The sequence below is a fragment of the Equus asinus genome, chromosome 28, assembly GCF_041296235.1.
Source record: "Equus asinus isolate D_3611 breed Donkey chromosome 28, EquAss-T2T_v2, whole genome shotgun sequence".
In the NCBI taxonomy this organism is placed as follows: Eukaryota; Metazoa; Chordata; class Mammalia; order Perissodactyla; family Equidae; genus Equus; species Equus asinus.
In genome coordinates this window covers 15627074-15653652 of record NC_091817.1, presented here as the reverse complement: position 1 = coordinate 15653652, position 26579 = coordinate 15627074, and the positions used below count along the sequence as shown (strand labels likewise).

The 26579-nt window shown below is 36.7% G+C and overlaps 1 protein-coding gene across 4 annotated transcripts in view; it reads left to right on the top strand.

Moving 5' to 3' along the window:
• The window catches only part of ITFG1 (integrin alpha FG-GAP repeat containing 1), a 284107-nt gene that overhangs the window by 9583 nt on the left and 247945 nt on the right, over nt 1-26579 (top strand). For all 4 annotated transcript variants that reach the window (XR_011499061.1, XR_011499062.1, XM_014867980.3 and 1 more), the window contains exons 5-6: nt 332-406; nt 15784-15878. Coding sequence is in view for 2 of the 4 variants with exons in the window: in XM_014867980.3 (XP_014723466.1) it covers nt 332-406; nt 15784-15878 (170 nt within the window). In the remaining 2 variants the exon portion in view is untranslated. The remainder of the gene's footprint in view (nt 1-331; nt 407-15783; nt 15879-26579) is intronic.

Sequence of the window (26579 nt, the reverse complement as noted above, 5' to 3'; positions counted from 1 at the left end):
GTGGGTCAGTGATAGGCTCTGCTCTATGCCATCACTCAGAGTCAGGCTGTTGGAGCCCCATCGTCTGTGGAGCTGGCCCATCTGGACCACATACTCTTTTCATTACCATGGCAAGCTTAAAGAGGGCTGGAGAGTGCAGTGACAAAAATTAAACACTTTAGCCTGGAAGTGACACGTGTCACTTCTGCTGACATTTCATTGACTACAACAGATACTAGTGAGCGTTGTAATGTCTACCACATCTCTCAAAAGTTATTTTTCTTTTAAAGCTAAGTTACAAGGGAGAATTTAATAAAATAGTTGCTTAATGTTTTTAATGTTTCCTTTTCAGCTTCAATGGTGATTTAATTCCTGATGTGTTTGGTATCACAAATGAATCTGACCAGCCACAGATACTATTAGGAGGGTGAGTAAATATGATTATAACCATGTAATTAATTGCACATATTGCTGCTGCAAGGACTGGGTGTCTGTGTGATTTGATTGCTTTACCCATTGGGAAGAATCCCAGCTCAGTGGAAATCTTTGTTGGTAAAGATTTTTAAAAGGGCATTTGATCAACATAAAAGCTTTCTCAAATGGTTGGATTTCATCTGTAACTGCTTTCCATGTAGAGCCAGCTTAATCCGTTTATCCCTCTGGAAATTAGAGATACAAACTTTACAGGTCCCCATCTAAATATTAGTTCGTTAGATGTTTTTAGAAATGGAATGATTGAATTTAAATAGGATAGATAGCTGAGTATCTTGGATGGATTTTCCACCTTAGTCATGTTAGCTCTCAGACTTTTGTTAATAAGTCTTGTTCCTTCTTTCCTTTATTTGTTCAGTGAGCAATCACTAAATGCCTGAAAATGTAAACATTCCTTCTGTAAGCTCTGGAAACTGTTCCGTGTATACTTTATCCTTGACCAATATGTGTGCTGGGATTCTTATTATCCAAGCATGGCGTTCTTAAGAAAAACTGCGTGGAATCTTGCAATTCAAAAATCTCAATTATAATTCTTCTACATTTAAATAGAATGGTCCTCCTAGCACAGGAATTCGTGGTAGCAAGATACTTTCACGAGCTACCTTCAACTTGGTTAATTTTCTCTGTATTTGATAAGGCAAAAATTTAGTTCAAGAGTACAGAACACATTTATTAACTTTTTTGACTTTCCAGCATGTGCAGAGAGCCATTGTGATCAATCTGCCTTCCCCAGGTACTTGAAAATCTAATGAATTTTCCCTCTGTGTTTGGAGAAGTAATGTATTTTTATGATTGGTTTTTGAAATGTGATTCACAGGCACACGGAAGAGTAAATTGTTAAAACTTAAGGTATTCTGTGGAGAAACTGTCGCATTTCCTATTACTTTCTCTGAAGGTTTTCAATAAAGAATATGGGTGTTTTGATGCTAGTCATGGTGACCTCTGAAAGAGTTATTGTGAATCTTAAATGAGAAACCTGTTTTTTCCCTAAACTTTGAAAAATGCCTGGAAGAGAGTCCTGCTTTGGAGACCAATTGGATGGAGATCCTGCTTTGCGTTTGTGGCCATCTCTAGGAGGAGCTGAGTGCGAGCAGCATTGGGGAAACGCACAAGCCACTCCTACAGGGGCAAGCCCTGCGAGTTTTGGGGACTACTTAAGAAATCCTGTTCTTTCCTTTCATCTCCTCCTTTAAAGGCAGTCATGTGATTGAGAATGTGATGGTGACTTCTGGCCTGGTTTATGTCATGGTAACCTCCATTTTAGTCAGAGAAATACTTCGAATATCTTTAATATGATATAGTTTGATCTTTAGAAATTAAAACTTGTGAAATAACTATAATTGGTAATTCAGAAAAGTAAAACTAATATCTTTATGGATTTTCTACTTAATCTACAAGAAAACTATTTAGAATATCATGTGATAGTGTCATAGACATGTTTGCTTTTATTTTTTATACATTATACTCTGGTATATTTAAGTATACTGGACTAATATTCTGGTATTTTATGATATTTTTCATTTAAACTTCAGTTATTGATTGAACCATAGTAGCTAACCACACTGTACGTGACAAGTTTGTATTCTGGATTTCGACATTCTAATCTGGTATACTTCAGTATACTGGAGTAATACTCGTATTTTATGATATTTCTCATTTAAACTTCAGTTATAAACAATTGTAGCTAACCATATTGTATGTAACAAGTTTGTATCCAGGATTTGTTCTGATGCCAATTTAAAAGAATAAGTTAGAAAAATTGACAGAAAAGAATTTCTGTCAGTTGCGTTGTTAGGATGACTGTAGCCTAGTGTAGGGAAGACGACAGTTCCTCTGCCCCTGGGTCCTTCTGGCTGCTCTAAGAATTAAAGTGACATGAGTCAGGATAGCAGGAGAAAATAAAATGCAGTTTAATAACATGTGTACATGGGAGAAACCCAGGAGGGCTGAGTAACTTGCCAGAATGGCTAAAGCCACCACCTTAAATACCATCTTCAGCTAAAGACAAAGGAGGATGTTAGGGGTAGTGGTTTGGGACTTCAGAGGGTGGAAGACAATTTTCATGAATATGGAAATGTAAATGTTTGATAAACTAGTGTTTGCCGGGCTATCTATCAACAGTGTGACCCAAGAGACAGGACTTTGATAAACATGGGCTTGCCGGTGACTTCCTGTCTCTCATACCTGTTTCACATTTTACTATAGTTACGGCGTTAGTTCCTTCCTGGAACAGGCCTTCTGTCTTAAATTCTTTTAGGCAGTTAAGGGGAAGGTCAAAGTTTCTTTCATAGTCTTTTGTTCTTAAAAACAATCAAGCTGAAGAGACACATTTCAGGGTGGCCAGCTCTGACCCCCCACACTAGCAATATCATGATTTAGACTGCAGAAAGCTGAATATTTCCCTAGGGGAGCAAGCATTAATATGTTACTAAAATAAGAAAAATAGATTTAGGCCATATCAGTTTTATAAGTTACAGACATATGCATAGGTGCATAAGTGAAAAAGTTATCAGCGTTGACATTTTGGACTATTCGCATGACCTCTGATTGGCAGTCCAATCCTATTTATCAAAAGATTTAACCTACCTTTTGCAACTTAAATATTATGCTTTATGGGTATGCCAGACCCAAGATTATCTTAAATTTAATTAAATTTGGCCAGTACCTTAATTTTATGGGAAATTTGCAAAGATCTTTAAATAGAGTGCTGAATGCTCCCATAGGATTGTGCTGGAAAGCCCAGGGCTGTAACCTGGCCCAGTACAGCCATGGAAGTAGGAGATTGCCCACAAATCGAACTAGCATGACCAGTTTGGCTGGAGTAAAGGTGCAGTTGTTCAGTCTAAGCAGGCGGTGGTAATAGGCAGAAGAATCCCTTTTATTGGTACAGTAGGGGTTATCTGACAGGGGCAGAATGGGTGCTAAATCTACTGAGGCGCCAGAGATCATTGAAGTGTGTTAAATGGTCAAAGGTGAGGCTTCAGTTTGTGCCTCAACCTCACTTTATAATGATGTGAAATAATATAATAATGTGCTGCAATACTTAGAAATAACACCTAGCTAATAAGTGTTAGAACAGCTTTTGCAGTGATGTGAGGTTATCATTAATGAGCATTTTCTATAAAAGGATGTTTGAAACTGGTGTTGCATAAGCATTCAGAATATTGTTTTTAGTATTGAAATGAAAATATTTGTACCTGTAGCTCTTATCAAAGCCAAAAGTAATGTTGCTCTGCTCAGATTTTTTATGATTCATATGCTGAGTTCAAACACAGTTCTGAGTCAGGTCCAAGTTGTGTATACTTGGGAATGTTAATGTAGCTATGGGTATGTGACAGATAAATATTTTGCCATACTCTGTTTACTTCATGAGTGATCATGAAACTTTTTTTTTTTTTTTTTTTTGGTGAGGAAGATTGGCTCTGAACTAACATCTGCTGCCAGTCTTCCTCTTCTCACTTGAGGAAGATTGTCACTGAGCTAACATCTGTATCAGTCTTCCTCTGTTTTGTATATGGGATGTCACTACAGCATGGCTTGATGAGCGGTATGTAGGCCCACACCCAGGATCTGAACCTGCAAACCCCAGGCCACCAAAGTGGAGTGCGCAAACTTAACCACTGCGCCACTGGGCCAGCCCTGAAAATTTTCTTTGTAATATTATTGGCACTGAAAGCACTCATTTTATCTGCTATGCGGGTGGGTATTTTTACCAGAAAAAAACTAGATCTTCTATTTAAATATAGTTAGCTACTCTTGACCCAGAAGGAATAAATCCCTGTTCTTCCATGTAATCTTCTGTCTTTTCTTACATTATAACCAATTATTGGTTTATTAAACCACCCTTCATTCTTACTGCTGATTTTGTTAGAATTATAGAAAATACTGCAAATGCCTATCTTAATGAAATATATTGTATCACTTAAATCTATTGTTTAGAAAAATATGAAAATTCTGATGAGATTTATAAGACAAAGGAAAACCAAATAATTATCAAGTCGACTTTTAATTTTGTGATCAGCCTTGTGCTCATAATCTTAGCAGAAACAGGTGGCTTTGAGATGATTCACGTTTTCTAGAATCCTGCTAGCTAGCCCCCTTCTAGCCTTGTACGCCATTTATGCTTTGAACGTTGCTCTTTAAAGGAATCTGTTAGAACTTGAGACATAAGTTTTTTACTGGTGTTTCCATAGAAGAAGTGCCTCAGTTTTCTAACTTTTCTCTTTTCCTAAGAAAGCTTTGCTGTTGGGGATAAAGTCATTTATTCTCCCATTGTTGCTCACCTACAGCTTTTTCAAAACTCAGCCACAGAAATAGTGAGCGGCTTTAGCAGAGGACTGAACATTGCATGTGCTGAGATCATTGCGAGTGGCGTATTACTTAGGATCTGTAATTTTATTTTCTGGAGTCCCACTGGGAGCTTTCGAGAGGTCAGTGAGACGCCCGGGAGTCCCTGGTGGTGTCTCGTACTGCTCGGTTTTGGGTTCTGGCTGGCAGTATTGGATGTAAGTGAACTTTTGTTTGTTTCTTAGTGAATGATTTAACATGTTATTCTCAAAATTTACTCACTTTACTTTTAGTTAAATCTTACAATTTTTAGATATGTATTCTTTGTAGTAATCATTCAGAAAGATAGGCTTTTGAGAAAAGCATAGTTTTATAGTTTCTGTGCAAAGAAATTTGACAGTAACATTTCATCATAAATGTTGATGATATTTAAAACTGTCTGAATTCAGCATATTTCTATTAGCATGTATCAAAATTTTATTTCATTCTTTGAGGGGAAGGTTTTGTCTTGTTTCATTACTATTTGCATGTGTATTGAAAAAAGTCCATTTTAAAATGAACGTAGAATACCACTGAACCCCTTAAAATTGTTAAGATGGTAAAATTTATGTTATGTATATTTTACCACAATAAAAAAAATTGCAGGGGCCAGCCCAGTGGCATAGTGGTTAAGCTTGCATGCTCCACTTCGGCGGCCTGGTGTTCACAGGGTCGGATCCAGGCATGGACCTTGCATCGCTCATCAAGCCATGCTGTGGGGGCTTCCCACACAAAGTAGAGGAGGATTGGCACAGATGTTAGCTCAGTGACAATTTTCTTCAAGCAAAAAGAGGAAGATTGGCAGGGATGTTAGCTCAGGGTCAATCTTCCTCACCAAAAAAAAAATTGGAAAAAGAAAAGCAAGCATAGTTAGAGAAGCTGTGTATACAGAAGAGTTTGAGTAAGATTAATGTACATTATCATTTCCATTTAGAGTAAGATGAATCATAAGACTTTATAATTCCTGAAAATACAGGTTAAGTCCTCTTTCATTAGACTCCTCTTGCATTTTTTAGAAATATATGTGCTTTTGAAAATACCCTGAAAATACTTGGTTTTTAGCAGTCTGGAGGCCCAGGCTCTGAGCTGCAGTTCCTGAGCTCCACACTAGTCCTGAGCAGAGGTGTGAGTTGAACAGAGGGGGCCTGTGCTGCTCTTCAGACTGCCTGCTCTTCTGTTAGGTCTGCCTGCCACAGGAGCCAGTGCTGCCCAGCACGTCTTAGGTGTAACATTATTGTTGTACACCCTGTGGAGGTAGGAATATTGGGACAAAGAAAGGATATGACTCAAAGAAATCTCCACATTTTCTCTTATGAATATGTTGTTTCTGAGAGGTCCTTAACGTTTCTGGTCCATCCCACACCTTTGAGTTCTAATAAGGTCCCAGATCGAGTGAGTGACCCATCAAGTATTTACCAGTGTGGCTTTTCTTCTCCAGTGAGGCTGCTTTTCCCACTCTTCTTCGTATATGCCCCTCTTCACTGTGCCCCTGCAGAAGAGCCATACCACAGGGTTGCACAGCGGATCTGTCCTTTGAGGCACAGGGTTGGATAGGGAAGGAAGAGAAGGAAGAAAATCTTAAGACTTTTTGCTTTTTAAACAACTACTGAGTAACTTTGGGGTTGGCGCTTTATATCAGTTCTCTCATTTTTTTTTCTCATAACAGTTAGCTTGTATGGTTAAAGATTTTCTCTCAAGGAGATGGCTTAAAGAGGCTAATTCAGAGGTGAAGTGACCATCGCAAGCTTGCAGTGTATAAATAAATGGTGGATCTGCACTTTGAATCTTAGTCTCCCAGGGTCTAAAGCCTGTGCCCTTGCCTTCAATTCTGTACAGCCATTACCATTGTTGTCGTCACAGAGGGCCTTTGGTGGTGCTCCTATGTGGCTAGCTTGGACTTCCTCGTAGCATAGTGACTGTTTTCCAAGAAGGAGCATTCCAAGAGGTGTAGGCAGAAACTGCAGATCTCTTTAAGGCCCAGTCCTGGAAGTTAAACAGCATCACTTCTGCTGCGTTCTATTGGTCAAAATAGATGGAAGAACTAGCTAAGACTCAAGGGAATTAGAGGATTACAGACTCTCCCTGTCGATTTGGGCACAACAAAATCAAAATGCAAAAGAGCATTGGGATGGGAAATAATGTGGCCATCTTTGCAAACACAACACAGTAGGCTGTGTTTATTTCCTTTACCACAAGCAGAGACTTACAAAGGAATATGCAAACACAGATCATTTAAGGAGATCACCTTCTGGATCCTCAGGTTTCAGGGGCACTCCTACCTAAGATTGACATCCCTGAGAATGTACCTGTTTTCACTGTAACTTTCTCCTCCTTCATATAAGAATGCCATATTCCTTACCTCCCTAAATCTTACTAATGATGCATTTCCTGGAGAATAAAAACCTGCAGGGCACCGAACACAGACATACTAAACTAATAGAATTTCCAATCTTTCTCTTTCTTAATACATATTTCTTTTAAGATGAAGCTTGCCTGCACAACGGAGCATTTTGATCCACATTGAGATATTCTGAATTCAGATGTGCTAGAGTGCAGTTGTGGGAGTAACCAGTTTTTGTTTTAATGACTTTGCCTCTCCATTCCTTGACTATTGTCAAAGAATTGGTTATTGTTGAAAGAGGGCCCTGGGAGAGCAAAGCAAAGAGCATCCATAAGAAACACCAAACTCCACAAAGCAGACCTTTCATCTATTTTTAGTACTCGATCCCTGGGACACATCATGAACTAGAAAGAAGATACCCTTTTGTGCCAATGTAGTTTTGGATGATGACAATGATTGTTCAAAATGTGACTGGAATGTTCTCTAGAACTACCAAACCCATACATCAAACTTTTACATAATTTCTTTCATATTTAGGATGTGTTTTTCTATAATGTAGCTAAAACCTATTTTATCAAATTGCATCGAGAAAATTTCATTTAAAGTCAAGCATCTTATTTTTTTCTTATGAAATGTTTACTATTTTTTTCTTCTATTACTAGAAAATAAAATTATACACTGTCTCCTGAGCCAGATAATTTCTTACAGTATATACCTTTCCCACTTGTTAAAGTCATTGGAAAAATTCATTATGTCTAAAGAAATAAGAAAGAAATGGTGTTGTTTCTCATTTATGTACTCTATTTTTATTTAATTGCTCCAAAAGTCAGACACCAGAGTTCAATATTCACTGCCGATGAGTGGTGTAGGTCCGCGCCTGGGAACCGAACCTGGGCTGCTGAGGCAGACCGCGCCAGACTTAACCACTAGGCCATGGGCCAGCCCCAGACTATTATGTCTTTTATCATACTATTTGTATTGTAAATTATTTTAGCTGTATTACATTGCATTGCTATAAGTTCATTAGTGATAAACAGCATGTTGCTTTACTAGCTTGGTTTTATAACCTATTTTATAAAAATAGATAAATCAATTTTATGAGAATTGCATTATTTTATTTTTTTTAAAGAAAGTTACATTTTTTTTAGTGATTTTTATGATATACTTTTTTTTTTAGATTTTATTTTTTTCCTTTTTCTCCCCAAAGTACATAGTTGTATATTCTTTGTTGTGAGTCCTTCTAGTTGTGGCATGTGGGATGCTGCCTCAGCGTGGTTTGATGAGCAGTGCCATGTCCGCGCCCAGGATTCGAACCAACGAAACACTGGGCCACCTGCAGCGGAACTCATGAACTTAACCACTCAGCCACGGGGCCAGCCCCAAGAATTGCATTATTTTAATCTTGACTGCTTTTAGTGATGTGTCCTACAAAAAATAGTATACTTTTCTCAGCAGTTTTTGTAATATTCCTTGAAACACATATTAACACATTTCTTGAATTGAAAAAATGAGGGCAAACTCTTTCTAACAGAAAATAACTTTCATTTGGAGATTGGTTTGACAGTGAGGACTAGCTTTGCTAATTGGATTGTGTGGCAGACATTTTCCATAAATTGAATGAGCTAAAACAGTAGCTCTACTTTTTTTTTTTAACTTACATTCTGGAAAATTTTAAACATATGCAAAGATAAAGAGAATGGGACAGTTCATTTGCACATAACGTATCTGACATCCAGCTACAATGAACAACTCTTGGCCAGGCTTATGTCATTCACACCCTGTTTCTCATTTCTCTCTTCTTCTAGCACCTCTCCAGACATTTTTAACCTATAAATATTTCAATATATATCTCTAAAAAATAAGTATTTTTAAAAATACATAATCACAATATATTTATCATACCTGAAAAATTAAGGAAAAATTTTTAATATTAAATTTCCAGGGAGATTTTAATGAAAATATATGAACAAGATTTCTTAGCATTTATTTCTATAAAGATGAAGAGTAGGAATAGACTTTCTGCAGAATCCTGTCTCATTGTAGCAGTGTCATATTCTAAGAATAAATAAACTAGTATATTTTAAAGCTCCTTTTATCTCTTCAAAAATGCGTTTTCAATAAAATTTTACCTTTGGTTTAGTAAGTTATTGAACTATATAATATGTGTTTTCATCAGTTGTACACTAATAGTTAAAATAACCCAACCTCAAACATTTTTTTAAACACTTGGATACATAAACAAAAGCAATTAAGTACCAATTTTAATTTATATACCAATTTGTAGTCGTACATTTCTTTGGAGACATATGATCGAGTGATCACTAAAAAGACTTCAGATATAAAAACATTTTACATCATGATAAAGTTCTGTAAGGGAAATTGATATCGAAACTGAAGTGGGTTCGTTCACCCATTGTGCAGCAAGCAAATCTCTGAGATGGGGTGTAGTGGAAAAAAGTAGGATTTTTTATTGCAAAATGCTAAGCAAGGAGAATGGGCATCTAAAACTGTAATCCCAAACTCCCCAGAAAGCTACAAACAGGGATTTTTATTTAGGGTTTTAGGTAGGGGAGTGGGGCATGTAGCCTTGCTGGCCAGTGTTTTCCTGCCAGCCTACATTTGACCTTGAGAGGCTGCTTGCAGGAAGGAGGAGATAAGGAATTCCACAGGTGGCTGCCCTTGGTGGATAGTAGATTCCAGTCCCAGAAAACTCTGGGAAGCTTCAGTTTCTTGATATTCTCTGGACATCAGTTTCCCTGTGATAGACTTCAGGGGCCTGTGATGAGTCGAAACTTTAGTGTGAGCCCATCTGCAGCCACCTGGGCTTTAACAATTTGTATCTTCTATTTAGTTGTAAAGCTCAGGGTAAAGGTTAAAGAAATGTATTTACATATGAGTGCTTTTAGGTTTAACCCCATATATGCTGGGTTTAATGTAGGGGAACTGATATCAGGGCTGGTATCAAAATGGAACAGGAGTACAAGTTCAAAGATGAAAGATGTACAATTAAAGAAGAACTTGTTCATGTGGTTTTTGTGTGTATGCAGATGATGGTGGATAACAACTCACTATGGTATTTATGTTCCACTGGATACATTTTTTAAGAGTAATCATTTTATTTTAAAATCTCAGTAATTCTAATAGCTTTGAAGATTACATATTTTGTGGCTATTTAAGCTGATGAAAACATTTAGGTTACTTTCTTAGAAATGAACTTAAATGTGTTAAGGGATAAATAGTTCTTCATAATTCTTTTAGCACCCATCTAAGCAAAAATGTTTGAAGACCACTGGATTAAAGAATTAGGCAGCTTGGCGAGGCATGCTAGACCCATGTTCATGCTAGTTTCCTGTGGGAGGAAAAGCTAATAATTTGAATTTTCTACAGAAGTCAAGAAATGTCAACAAATGGACTCAGCATGGCTCAGAATTGCCCACTTTTTCACCTCTGCTGTGTCTTCCTTTGTAATCTAGAGCAGTTTGTATTTGTGACCTTGGCCTTCAAATAGAGTTGAGCATGTATATGGGAAGATTATTGTTTATATGAGTATACTTGCTTGAAAAATATGGTTGTCTGCTTATTATTGAAAAACTATGATGCGTACAAAGAGCAACATTCAAGGTAGAAGGAGAAATGAATTTTATTTTCAACTGTGAATTTTTAAACAATTTAATCCTGATAGACAACTGTATGTATGTTCAATTTTCGACCATCTTAAAATGCACCACAAAAAGAAACAACAGCTCTCTCTTTCACCCAACTTCGGTAAGCGTCAGAATAGTAAATAGACACTGTGTGTAAAATAAACTATAAGGATCAGCTAACTACCTTTTAAGAGATGTTAATGTAAAATAGCAGACTATAGATAACAAGTATAAAACTTAAAATACTGTGACGAACTTGAACATTGATTTAAAATGTTCAAGAAAGCAAGATTACAGTTAATATTCTGTTAGGAGTTGCAAACTCAGATGTCTGCAGGGGCCCATTAGGAAACCATAGCGAGTGAAGCAGTTGGGGAGACTGGGACTTCAGCTGCCTGCAGGCACTAGATCTGTCTGAAAAGAGCCACTTGGTTCCCAGACATTCAGATATTTCAAGAGAAGCTGGAAATCCAGATTTTCATGTGAAATCTGATTTTTTTATTTAGGTTTTACCAGTGAATTCAGAATTTTCAAAACAATGTGTGGGTCAAATAAAACACATCATTATGATGAATTTGACCCATGGTCTGCCACTTTATGACTTCTGCCTTATCGCTATTCTAGATTTCTTCATTTGAAATGTGCATCTTGTTAAGTAGCTCCTAGGATAAAATGTCACAAGTTAGTGGAGATTTTCCAAAATTCCAGATGTAGCTTATTTCAAACTATAAAAAAACTCTAGGGGCCAGCCCAGTGTCATGGTAGTTAACTTCATATGTTCCACTTTGGCAACCCGGGATTTGCAGGTTCAGATCCCAGGCATGGACCTAGCACCACTCATCAAGCCACGCTGTGGCAGAGTCCCACATAAAATAGAGGAAGATTGGCACAGGTGTTAGCTCAGCAACAATCTTCCTCAAGCAAAAAAACAAAGAGGAAAATTGGCAACAGGTGTTAGCTCAGGGCCAATCTTCCTTATCTGCCCCCCCAAAAAAAATTCTACAGGGAATGAGATCAATAACTGTTCAGGTAGTAATTAAAGACAACCGCATGATTAACTTCATTGAGCCGAACTCTGTAAGAGCTTGTGTTTTTTTACTCACTTTTGACCTGTAATTACAAATTTGTTGGGAACATTAGGAAACTTCTGAAATGACTTTGGGTTAAACTTGTCATAGAATCTCCAGGGTGAGTCTGATTATTTTGTTAATAATTAAAAATAGTTTAATGCATAGAATTTAAAAACTGATGAATAAATGGCCTGTCTTAAAAAGAAGTCAACTGGCCATTGCTAAATTGGACTTAATTGCAATTATTTTAAGCATTTCTAACCTTGCATAGTATGAGAGAAGAACATGATATGAATGCTTGGCGTTGGATTACTTTACAACAAAGACTAAATACAATTTCTCAATTTATTTTAATATCTTATTGTGGTGACCTAAAATTATGGGGTTTGGGTTAAAATAATAAAATCAAGTTGTATAAATACTGCTTGGTTTTGTTTTTACGATCTCATTTAGGTTACAGATCAGGCCCAGTGAGTGCTGGAAAGAGTGTGGAAAAAGGTTATCGAGAAGTTAGTGTTTGTAGAACATGGACCCTTTGTGTAGGGAAAATTTTCTCCTGATGAACGCTTAATCTTTTCTCAGATTCCAACTGCCAAGAACAAATTAGTTAATCGTTTCTCTCCACTTTCCAAACACATCAAAACCAAATTCAGAAATAAAGTTTGTTTGCTGTCCAGTCAGTTGGATACTACGTTCACAATTAAACTGGACTTAATTAGCCTTAAATTGCTCTTCAGAGGTGACATATCTATGCTTTCATATTGGACTGGAACATAGTACTATGAAAAAAATAGCAAATTCTAAGCAGAAGTAGAGAAGAGTAGGACATTCTGCTTGAGAATATAACTCAGTCCAGCTAGTAGTTGCTCACAAGACTGTAATTCACGTCCGCCAGTGTTTGGGAGCCAGGTTCTGGTTAGACATTGTAGATACAAGTATCTGTGAGTCAGGGGGCTCTAAAGGAGCTTACGCTCTCGGAGATAGTTCCTCAGGTGACTTTAATGCAAACCACAGTGCTGTCAGTGAGAAAAATGTTAATAGGAAAACAGTAAGAGAAGAGCAAAGGCCTTTTAAGGAGGAAGCTGATGTGAGTAGGGTCTTAATAAGTGGGAGGGAGTGCCTTTGACACTGGAGTGTTCTCTACTCATGAGGAATTGTGGGGGAATGATTTTATTTAAAGTTGCTCTTCTTTCTATAGTTCATAATAGTCAACCAGTGTGACCTTCCTAGTATTTATAATTGTACTCTGGTTATCTTAGATGTTAACGTTAGGGGAAACTGGATGAGGATATATGAAAACTTCGTACTATTTATTTTTTTAATGAGATAAAATTTACGTATCATAAAATTAACCATTATGAAGTGTACAGTTCAATGATATTCAGTACATTTACAGTGTTGTACAGCCCTGTCACCTAGTTCCAATAGCTTTTCATCTAGTTGCAATAGTTTTTTATCACTCCAAAAGGAAACCCTGTACCAATTAAGAAATCACTGTCTCTTTACCCTACCCCATCCTTGGTAACCAATAATCTTCTTTCTGTCTCTATGGATTTGTCTGTTGGGGTATTTCATATAAATGGGATAATACAGGATGCGACCTTTTATGTCTGACATCTTTCACCTAGCATAATGTTTTAAAGGTTTATCCGTTTTATACCATGTGTCAGTACTTTGGTCCTTTTTCTGGCGGAATAATATTTCCATTGTATGGATATATGATATTTATCCGTTCATCCCTTGGTGGATGGATATTTGCATTATTTCTACTTTGTGGCTATTGTGAATAGTGCTGCTAAGAGCATTCAGGTACAAGTATTGTTTGAATACCTGTTTTCAATTATTTTGGTTATATAGCTAGGTATAGAAATGCAAGGTCATATGGTAATTCTATGTTTAGCTTTTTGAAGAACTGCCAAACTGTTTTCTACAACTGATGCACCATTTTGTATTGCCAACAACAATATATAAGAGTTTCTGTTTTTCACATCCATCCAATACTAACTATTTTCTGGCTTTTGCTTATTGCCATTCTTGTGGTTGTGAAGTGGTTTCTCATTGTGTTTTTGGTTTACATTTCCTTAATGACTAGTGGCGTTTAGCATCTTTTGATGTGCTTGGTAACCATTTGGATATGTCTAGTCCTTTGCCCGTTTTTTAATTAAGTTGTTTGTCTTTTTGTTGTTGAGTTGGAGAAGTTCTTTATATAGTCTGGATGCTAGGCCCTTATCAGAAATAAGATTTGCATATCCAAGGTCATGAAGATTTACCCCTATGTTTTCTTCTGAGAGTTTTATAGTTTTAGCTTTATGATCTGTTTTGAGTTAATTTTTGGTATACAATGCAAGATGGGATCTAAATTCATTCTATTATATGGCTTAAAACTTTGGAATTAATATTCCTAGAAGATAATCGTTGTCATTCTCCACAGACTTGGAAAAAACCATCAGTGATAATATTAAATCATTTCTTATACTTAAAACAAAGTATTGAGGCCAGCCCCATGGCCTAGTGGTTAGGTTCAGCATGCTCTGCTTTGGCAGCCCAGGTTCGGTTCCCAGCGGGGACCTACAGCACTTGCTGGTGGCCATGTTGTAGCAGCAGCCTACATACAAAATAGAGAAAGATTGGAATGAATGTTACTTCAGGACAAATCTTCCTCAGGGAAAAAGAAAAGAATCAAAGACATAAATATAAGAGCTAAAACTATAAAGCTTAGAGGGAAGCATAGGGGTAAATCTTCATGCCCTTAGATTTGGAAATGGATTCTTAGATATGACACCAAAAGAACAGGTGACAAAAGAGAAAATAGATGATTCAGGATCATCAAAAATAAAAACTTTTGTACATCACAGGACACTACCAGGGAAGTGAAAAGACAGTGTACAGAATAGGAGAAAACACTGGCAAATCACATATCAGATAAGATCTAGTATTCAATCTATATAAAGAACTCTTACAACTCAAAAATAAAGCAATAAATAACCCAATTTAAAAATAGGCAAAGGATTTGAATAGACATTTCTCCAAAGAAGATATATAAGTAGCTGATAAGCACATGAAAACCTACTCAACATCATTAGCCATCAGGAAAATACAATTCAAAACCACAAAATACTATCATACTTTTTAGGATAGCTATCATAAAACAAATGGACAGTAGTAAGTGTTGACAGAGAAATGGAGGTGTTGGAACAGTACTACGTTGCTAATGAGAGTGTCAGATGGTGAATCCACTTTGGAAAAGTGTTTGACACTTCCTCAGAAAAGTGAACATACGGTTGCCATGTAACCCAGCAATTCCACTCCTCAGTGTATACCCAAAACAATTGAAAACATATGTCCACAAAAAACACGTACATGAATATCCATAGTAGCGTTACTTATAATAGCCAAGACTGGAAACAAGCCAAATGTCCATCAACAGATGAACAGATAAACAAAAAGTATAGTCATACAATGAAATGTTATTCAGCCATTAAAAGGACTGAAGTACTGACACATGCTACAACATGGATGAACCTGAAAACGTTATTCCAGGTGAAAGAAACCAGACACAAAAGGCAATATATTATGTTGCTGCGTTTACACGAAATGTCCAGAGTAGGGAAATCTATAGAGACGGAAAGCAAATTAGTGGTTGCCAGGGGCTCCAGGGAAGGGAGAATGAGAAATAACTAATGGTTATGGGATTTCTTTTTGAGGTGACCATCGTGTTTTGGAATTAGATAATGGTGATGATTATACACTGTGAAAGTACTAAAAATCAACTAAATTATACACTCTAAAAGAGTGAACTTTATGGTATGTGAAATATCTCAGTAAAAGTAAATGAATTTTAAAAATACCTTGCATGCACAGATTTTTCTGTTCTAGAACAATGGTCATTTTTATGTTTGCCTTAATAAAATGATTTTTTTTTTTTTTTTAGGAATTTGTCATGGCATCCTGCATTGACCACTAAAAGTAAACCTCGAATTCCGCATTCTCATGCATTTATTGATCTGACTGAAGATTTTACAGCAGGTGAGTTGCACATAAATATATTTCTTTTAAACTGCCAAAGAATTATGAGATTTGATTTGATTTGATTTCTTAGTAGTCATTTGCTATTGAATTGAATGTTAAAACTAAAGGGTTATAAGGAAGTCGGTGATATTGGATACATATAAAAAATACTGGATATAAAAAATAAGTCTTTAGTTGTGGTTTTTGGATTCTCCACTTATTGTGAATTTACGGTAATTTAGACACATGTTGCCTGATGTTTCTTTCTCTTTCCATTTAAAAATTTTTAACTAATAAATGTGATAAACTTAATTATAAGAAAAATATTTGGCTATGTATTAAAATATTTCAAAGGCTTTTTAAAACTTTTTAATATGGAAAATTTTAAACGTAGAAAACTGGACAGAATAGTGTGATATATGCACTTTTGATCATCACCTAGCTTCAACAATTATCAGTAAATGGCCAATCTCATTTCATCTGTACAGCCACCCACAAGCCGCTCCCACCCCAGATAATTTCAAAGGAAATCCCAAACATAGTGTCATTTCATTAGTAAATATTTCAATCTATATCTCTAAATGATAAGGACTTTTTTATTTTTAACAATCACAAGATCATTTTCAAAACTAAAAAAATTTAACAATAACTCCTTAATATCATCAAACATTTATTTACTATTGAGAATGCCCCAGTGTTTTTATCAAATCAGAAACTAAACAAGGTACGTACATGGAAAAAACATTATCTGTGTTGTAGAATTTCTCAGTCTGGATTTTGCTGATCCATCCCTGCGGTGTTAACATGTAACACTGTCCCCTGAATTTCCTCTAAACCAGGAGTTAAATTTGGAGCCTTGATCAGAATCAGACTCTTTTTTTTTTTTCTTGGTCAAAAATACTTCCTAGATGTTGCTGCTTGTTTCAGCCAATTATGAGACACATGATTTAGGTTCTCTCTTTTGTGATGTTAAGTCTGATCAGACTTCAGTTTTCCTCACCATGGACCATTCGTTATAATGCTCTCCTAATCGTTTTGGCAACTATTAATGAGCATTGTAAGATCATTTCAAAAGGAGTTATTTCAGTAGGAGTTACAACAGGAGTTACAAAATTGTGGCACGCTAAATCTCTCAGTTCTCTGTGTATGTTATTAGCTGCAATTTTCTATTAAAAAAAAAAAATAGGGGGCCTGGCCCCATGGCTGAGCGGTTAAAGTTCCTCATGCTCGGCTTCGGCAGCCCGGGTTTGCGCGTTCAGATCCCAGGTTTGGGCCTGCTCCACTCACCAGCTACACTGTGGAGGTGTCCCACATACGGAAAATAGAGGAGGATTGGAACGGATGCCAGCTCAGAGGGAGTCTGCAGGGGGCGTTGGGGAGGGCATGGGGTGGGGAACAGGACACGGACAAATGGACTTATATCATTATCTCTTTAGTCACCTAAAATACAGTTGAAACAGGGAGGTTAAATGCTTTATTTTTTTCCCCTCCTTTTCCCCAGTTTTTTTCCCCAATTTCTTTTAATGTGGTAAAATATACATAGCAAAATTTACCATCTTAACGATTTTTCAGTTTACAGTTCAGTAGTATTAAATACATTCATAATGTTGACCTACTGTCTAACTCTTCAGCTTGTGAAACTGACACCCTACACGTATTAAACAGTAACTCCTCATTCTCCCCTTTCCCGCAGCCACTGCTAACCACTGTTCTACTTTCTCTCTCCGATTTTGACTGCTCTAAATACTTCAAATAAGTGAAATCATCCAGTATTTGTTATTTGTGACTGGCTTATTTCACTTAGCATAATGTCCTCAAAGTTCATCCATGTTGTAGTATGTATCAAAATTTCCTTCCATTTTAAAGCTGAATAATATTCCGTAGTATATGTGGCACATTTTGCTTCTCCATTCATCCGTTGATGGGCACTGGGTTGCTTCCACGTTTTACCTCTTGTGAATAATGCTGCCGTGAACATGGGTGTAAAATGTCTCTTGGAGACCCTGCTTTCAGTTGTTTTCAGTATATACCCAGAAGTGGAATTGCTGGATCGTATGGTAATTCTCTTTTTAATTTTTTGAGGAACCACAATCACAGCAGCTTTACCATTTTACATTCCCACCAACTGTGCACCGGGGTTCTAGTTTCTCCACATACTTGCCAACATTTGTTATTTTCCATTTTTTTCATGGCAGCCATTCTGATGTGTATAAGGTGGTATCTCGTAGTTTTGATTTGCTTTTCCCTTCTGTTTAGTGATGTTGAGCGTCTATTCATGTGCATATTGGCCATTTGCTTATCTTTTTTGGAGAAATGTCTAGTCAAGTCCTTTGCCCATTTTTTAATTGGATTTTGTGTGTGTGTTGTTGAGTTTTAGTTGTTCTTTATTAAGAATGTTACTCCCTTATCAGGTATAGGTCTTGCAAATACTTTCTGTCATTCTGTGGGATGTCTTTTTACTCTACTGATTGTGCCTTTAGATGTAAAAATTTTTTTAATTTCATAAAGTCCGGTTTGTCTGTTGTTTCCTTGTTGCCTGTGCCTTGGGTATCCTATCCAAGAAATCACTGCCAAATCCAATGTAATGATGCTTTTGCTCTATATTTTTTATAGGAATTTTATTCTTCACATTTAGGGCTTGATCCATTTTTAGTTAATTTTTATATACAGTGTTAGATAAGGGTCCAACTTCATTCTTTTGCATAGATATCCAGTTTTCCTTTTGTTGAAAAGACTTGTCCTTTCCCCATTGAATGGTCTCAGCACCCTTGCCGAAAATCATTTGACCATATATACAAGGGCTTATTTCTGGGCTCTTGTTCTGTTCCACTGATCTATATGTCTGTTTTTATGCTAGTACCACACTGTTTTGATTACTGTAACTTTGTACTAAGTTTTGAAATCAGGAGTTATGAATCCTCCAACGTTGTTCTTTTTCAAGGTTGTTTTGGCTTTTGGGGATCACTTGAGATTCCATGTGAATTTTAGGACAGGTTTTTCTATTGCTGCAAAAATTCCCATTGAGATTTGTGATAAGGGTTGTTCTGAATCTGTCGGTCACTTTGGGTAGTACTGCTTTCTTAACAATATCAACTTCCAATCTGTGAACAAGGAGTGTGTTTCCATTTGTTTATGTCTTCGTAATGATTTTTTTCAGCAGTGTTTTGTGGTTTTCACTGCACACGTTTTTCACCTCTTTGGTTAAGTTAATTTCTAAGTATTTTATTCTTTTTGATTCTATTGTAAATGAAACAGTTTTCTTAATTTCCTTTTTGGATTGTTCATTGTTAATGTATAGAAACGCAACTGAGTTTTGCATGTTGGTTTTGTATCCTGCTATTTTGCTGAGTTCATTTATTACTTCTAATAGTTTTTTGTGGAGTCTTTAGGGTTTTCTGCATATAAAATCATATCATCTGTGAGCAGTGATCATTTTATTTTCTAGTTTTCATGTCTTTTTTTCTTTTTCCTATTCCTCCCATTTTTTACAAGTTTTCAAACACTTCTAATCTGCTTTTGCAATTACAATTTTATACAGTGTATTAATTGCAGATGAGTAAAGCATGCCTGGTGGCTGCTAACAGTAGTCAAACTTCCTTCCTTTAGAAGTATTCCATGATTACACATCTAAACTTTATTTGAAAAACAGGTAACAAATAATACTGTATAGTTTAAGCATTTTATTAATTCTGGATGATTATGGATTTCACCAGAGCATTTTCTTTATTTAGATAGAATTTGCAAAGTTAAGAAGATTTTAGTGCTCAAGTTTACTTCAGATTTTACTGATTTAAAACAAAACCACAAATGGTGCCTTTTGTCTAAGATTTTTTTTTTTAAGATTTTATTTTATTTCCTTTTTTCTCCCCAAAGCCCCCAGTACATAGTTGTATATTCTTCGTTGTGGGTCCTTCTAGTTGTGGCATGTGGGACGCTGCCTCAGTGTGACTTTGATGAGCAGTGCCGTGTCCGCGCCCAGGATTCGAACCAACGAAACACTGGGCCGCCTGCAGTGGAGCGCGGCAACTTAACCACTCGGCCACGGGGCCAGCCCCTTGTCCAGTAAGATTTTTATGGTTCTAAGAGTTAAGGTTCCTGAGTATTTGTTCATGTTGGAAACAGAAGAGAGAGTTTAAAGAGAGAAAAGAGGTTATTTTTAATGTGGCTTACCTGGTATGCTAAATCATGTGAAAACAAAATAATAAGGTTTTGAGGACATTGCCATTGAAGTTGTCTTAAAAGTTTGTTTTTCAAGATAAGGAAATTCTATAGTCATAGGCTCATTTTCTGTTATCTCATTCCATATATATGGACACACACACAGATTTTTTTTTTACAATTCCTATCTGAGGAAATTCCTATCTTATGAGGTTTTAGAAACTTAGTTTCTATTAGTTCAGTATTAGACTTCCTTAAACAACACTGACTTTGCATTTACATAATGTTTTAAGAATTTGGGGGTATGGTTTTATAGTTGGCAAAATCTACCTTAAAAATTTTGTGATGAAACAAATCAGAGCCATTTTTTCATAGGAGTTGTCATTTTGAGGTAGGTAAACCATCTGTTGTATAAAATGTAAAGTAATTCTCTTTGATGAGTAATGTTTTGGAAAATAACTTAAAATACTTGGAGGAAATATTAGAAATTGTAATTGTTATTATTTTTAATCAAAATGCTCTCTCTGCTTTTGAAGTCATTTCCACACACAGTGAGTACCTACTCTGTGCAAAGCCCTCTACTCTATTATGTGAAGCACAAAGATGACAAGAAGTGCTTTCAGCCATTACAAGAGCATTTAGTTTACTGGGAGAGGTGTACAAGTCCAGCCGTGATGTGTAGCGGAATGAAATGAGTGCACATGAGTTACACACTGCTGTATGATCATGAGGGAGGGCGGAGGAGGAGGCAGACTCACATTCTTGGGACTGCAGAGTCCTGCACAGCTGAGCTGAGCGTTTGGCCAAATGAAAAACTAGTAACTTCTGTGCTTCTCATTGTTCATAGTATCTCATGCCTTAGAAAGTAAAAAGTTTTCCAAACAATAAGCTCTACAAGAAATTCTCTTTTTTTTTTTTTTTCAGAAAGATTAGCCCTGAGCTAACATCCCCTGCCAGTCCATCTTTTATATGCCTTATTTTGTATGGGACTCTCATAAGTTCCTCAAGGAGAGTTCCTGGAAGTAAAATAACTGGTTTTAAGGAGGGTCCGGCCCCGTGGCTGAGTAGTTAAAGCTCCGCGCACTCTGCTCAGGCAGCCCAGGTTCAGGTTCGTGGGTTCAGATCCTGGATGTGGACCTACTCCATTCATCAGCCATGCTGTGGAGGCATCCCACATAGAAAAAGATATAGAAAAAGATTGACACAGATGTTAGCTCACGGCAAATCTTCCTCACAAAAAAAAAACAAAACTGGTTTTAAGGAGGTGAAACATTGCCACGTTACCCTCCAGAAAGGCCATGAGCGTGCTTATTTCCCCAGCCTTTGCCACTCTTGAGTATTACCTTTTTTTAAGTTATTGTTATTTTGATGGGTGAAAAACATATTTCATTATGATTTTAATATGCATTTCTCAGATTACTGAAATAGAATTTTTCCTTTTCATAGGTGAGTTGACCTTTTCTGTTTTCCCTTACGTGTAGCAGACAGTTGTCAGTTAATTAAGGCTGTCTCTTACAGAGTGAAAGCTTAAAAAACAACATGAAACTAAATGAAAACTAAAAACATAACACGAAAAACCAACTCAATGAAAGCAGTTCTGCAGGAAAACCAAGTCAGTAGCATCCATGTTATAGCCTAGACCAAGGACCAGCCTTGGAAGGTCAAGAGAGAAGAATGGTCCACGTGTCCTCAGTCATTCGCTTGTAAATTATCTTCTTTCTCAACTGGACTTTTGGTACAGGTTTCATTTTATAACAAGGACCTGGATTCTGATATTTTTCTTTATTTTTGAAGGCGGATACCTTTTCTTTAGTTATCAAATGAGGTGAGCAGATGGTAAACAGATGGTAAAATTGATTTTCTTCTTTAGGAATAAATGACTGTAACAGAGTCCACTCTAGGTGATCAATAGCCATTTCTGCTGTGCAGGGCGGGGTGGGCCATGAGACTAAAAGCTAGACTTTATTTTCTTAACATGGATTATTGAAGAAAATGAGATTATCAGAGTAATGTGTTAAGATTAATATGCAGAATGTTTTGGAGTACTGAACTGGAACCCTTGAAGACTATTTAGAAAGCTGTAGCATTCATGAGTTAGAATTGCCAGTGGTTGTGTGAAAGTCCCATGGTTGACAGAATAACAGAACTCTAAGCCAAAGTAGAGAATTTAGGAAGAGCATTTGATTTCGGAGAATTTGACTTTAGACAAAAATGCTTTTGAGGCAATGGGTGGGAGATACATGCAGGCAACCATTGTCAATTTTGCCCTAGAGCTTCAGAAAACAAGTCAAGGTCAAAGCCTTGGTTTTGGGATTCTTCTGCATTGTAGAGGCCGTGGAAATGGCTGAGCTCAGAAAAAGTGAGCTTGGAGTGATAAGACAGAGGACTGTGAACTCATTATTTATCTTATTTTCTTTTGTTTGATTGTTTACTCATGTGTGTATTTGTATCCCTTTTAAAAAAATTATTTAAAAGTAACATGATTCTAGTAAGAAGCTCAAACAGTTCAAAAGTTTATAAAGCACAGGCAACCACTATTTTCAGTTTCTTCTGTGCCCACCCTGAAATGTTCTGTACAGATACATACACACTTTCCTTTTTCACCCAAATGGAAGAAGGTTTTGTATATACAGTAGTCCTCCTTATCCACAGTTTTGCTTTCCACAGTTTTACTTACTGTAGTCAACCACAGTCCAAAAATAACACTATGTCACGGTACTTATGTCATTGACCTCCCTTCATCTCATCATGTAGGCATTGTTTCATTCCACATCACAAGAAGGGTGAGGACAGTACAGGAAGATACTTTGAGAGAGAGAGAGAGAGACTACATTCATGTAACTTATTACAGTATATTATTATAACTATTCTGTTTTATTATTGTTAATCTCTTACTGCACCTAATTTATAAATTAAACTTTATCATAGGTGTGTATATATAGGAAAAAACATAATGTATATAGGATTTTGTGCTGTACACAATTTCAGGTGTTCACTGGAGGTCTTGCAGTGGATAAGGAGACTGTAAGTGTGACTCTGTCTTAATTCAGGTGTGTTGGCGTATCAGCACATGTAGATCTACCTCAGGTTTTTAATACATTCGTGGTATTCCAATACATATACTATAATTTGATTAAATATTCATCTCAATGGACACTTGTATGCCTCTCTTTTCTGTTTGCAACAGTGCTCCATTAGACATTTTTGCACGTACATCTCTGTGTTCTGTGCAAACGTGGGGGTATTTCATATTTCCAGCGCTTTAATTAAGGTTGTGCATGTGCATTTCTTTCCCTTAAATATTTTTAATCATAGAATATTTCAAATATACTGAAGAGAACAAAGAATAAACTAGAATAAACAAAGAAAACTTTTATTTTTAATTCTAATAAATATTGCAATTTCCCTTCAGAGACTATAGTGATTTATGTTCCCACAAAAAGTATTATGGAAGTGCTTGTTCTTCCCAATATTGAATATTTTCTATCCTTTGTTTTGTAAAATGTATATTTATTAATTATGGGTTATTTCAGGAATGTAGAAAAATTAGATTAAACATTTCATATTTTAAATGTTCACATTTTTGCAAGTCAGGTAAAAATTCATATTTTGTTATGATTTGCATTTCTTGAGGTCTTTATTAATGTTAAACAGCTTTTCATATAATTATTAGCCATTTATAATTCTTTTTTTTTGGAATTGTGTGTTCATATACTTTGCCATTTTTTCTGTTAGAGTTTTTCTATGTCTTATTTTAAAATTTATGAAAGTTCCTTGTACCTTAAGGAAATTATCTTACTTTGTGATACATGCTATACTATCTCCAGCTTCTTGTATAACTTATTTTGTGTATTGTATTTGAGGAGGGGGGGTCATAGAGAATTGTTAAATATTTACTAGTCAAATTTTTCTTTCATGGTATCTGTTTTGTGTCTTGCTTGGAAAATGCCATTTGTATGTAAAATTTTTTTAAACAAACGAGTTTTTAAAATGTTTTCATGCTTTTATGATTTTGTATTTAAATCTTTGATTCAGTTTCCTGTTGATTTTTGGGGGGGTTTTTTTTGGTTTTTTTGGTGAGGAAGATTGGCCCTGAGGTAACATCTGTGCCAGTCTTCCTCTATTTTGTATGTGGGACACCACCACAGCATGGTTGATGAGTGGTGTGTAGGTCCACACACAGGATCTGAACCTGCAAACTCCGGGCTGCCAAAGTGGAGCGTGTGAATTTAACCACTATACCACCTGGCCAGCCCCTCTTCTTGATATTTTTGTTATACCTTTAGATATACATCTGCCTGTATTGATGGCCCCTGAAGAGTCCTTATTCAGCAGCACAGACCTCCTTAGAATTCCTGCCATGCTATTGAGGAGTTAATTCCTACCCTTATTGTTTACCTGTGTCTTCTTTTACAGAGCATTTGGGTCACCTTTTCCTGCTATAAGCAGGAAAGGTTTACCATAAATAAAAGGAACTCTCCCAGTCATGGGTCATTTAAACAAGAGATTTATTATAATAAAACAAGACTCACTTTAATATCATAAATAGTGGATTTAAAATTTTAATAAATTACAACATAGATATACACAGCAAAAGTAGCCTCTTTATTTTCTAAAATCAAAGATCTGTGCCTTGGGTATGGGAGAAAGGGAATTTAAACTTCTCAATTAAAATTATCTTGGTCTCTTTAAGATTATAATTTGTTGGTTAAATTTTCAGTTTTTGTGGATCTTGTGTCGTTTCTGCTTCTTCTAGCAAAAATGGTAACTGGCTGAGCCTAAGGATAGGCTTATATGTCCTCAAACGATTGGAAGGAGTTCTTTGTATCTGCCCTGAGATCCTTGTGCCACCACATTGATGACCCTTGTGTCCTATGCCCTCTGCCGGCATTTGCTGCTGAAGTTGGCAGCTGGAGACTTCCTGGTCTCTCTTCCTGGCTCAGTCAGAGCCTCATAGTCTGCCCTGTCTGACTTGATCCTGCCTTGAATCTCCCGTTCTGATGGATTCTTCTGAAGCTCCACCTCCTCCATCCAACCCTCTGACTTGGACTGTCCATCGCCCATCCTCTACCATGGGATTCATTTGCCTTGTACCGTAGCAGCTCATGGAAGGTCCATTGGCCTTCAACTTGGCTACCTTTTATGTTTACCACAGAGGATCTTCAGTTCCTTCTCTACGTGTAAAGCTCAAGGGAAGTTTAAGAATACTGGGTTAGACGATCTGCACTGTCTTATGTGTGTGTCACTAAGGATAACCCTTGTATGTAGCTATCATCTCAAAAGATAGGCTCTGCCCTAAGTTCCAACGGGAAGCCAGGCTCTTTGTGCCATGTTTCCCTTTACTTCCCCAGCTTCTGTATTCTCAGTGTTACCCCCTTCCAGGTTGAACCCTGACACTGAGACCAGGAAGGATGCTTGGGGAAACTGGACTTGAACCACTTCCATCTTCCAATAATCTGCAACTCCTCCTCTTTGCACTAAGCCTTCTCATTGCCTCCATAGGTAGCTGACATCCAGACTTGAACTCTTTCTCCCTGTGACTTAAAGTAAAATTTGTTCAGATCCCAAGATTTTGCTTTTTGTTTGTAAATAAAATTCTGGGGATTTAGGAATCTTTTCTCATTCTCAATAAAGCCTGACTTTCAATACTTTTTTCTGAGTAGAAACTCAAAAACTGCTATTTTGGAAGCCAAAAGCTGAATATTGACTCTTTTTTTCAGTCCTGCTATAATAATCCTAATCTTCCCATAGGCTAACAGTTCTGAAAGTGTGGTGTGGGATTCCTGGGGGATCCCAAAGACCCTTTTGGAGGGTCCATGAGATCAAAATAATTTTCGTAAAAATCGTAAGACATTATTTGCCCTCTTTACTCTTATTCTCTCGCGTTCTCTTCACTGTCGTTCTCTTTGCTCTCCTTCTCTCAGAAGTATACAGTGGAGTTTTTCAGAAACTTTAAAATATGTAATAACTGCACTGATCTGGTATCTTATGTCTGTGCTTATGTATTCTCGTGTTTTAAAAACCAGCTTTAATTTTTAATATAATAAATTATATCAGTATTATATCAGTAGATATTGCTCATATAAACAAAAGCTCTTTGAAGTCCTCAGTAATTTTTAAAACTGTAAAGAAATCCTGAGACCAAAAAGCTTGCAAACTGCTGCCCTAGGCAAATGGATGCCTCTGATTGGCTCTGGTCACTGTACAAAGTCATGAGAAAGAGCAGTACAGTAGCCTTGATACATACATAGATTGATCAAGCAAAGATAAGATCTCTGCAGTGACACAAGTCAGATAGACTATAACAATCTCTGTAAGCACCACCCTCACCACTCCACCACCCCTTTCTTGTTCCTGCCAAATAGTTGTCATGGTTCTGGCATCTAGACCTGAAAGGCAACCAAATGAGCAAACTTAGAGGCTGGTCTATTGGTGAGGTGGTATAAAACATATAGCCCTTGACTCCAGGGACCCTTTACCATTTTCTTTGTGAGGTCACTTGTCTGCTTATTACATAACTGGAAGGCTATCACTTTACATGGCCATTAGCTATGTATTTTA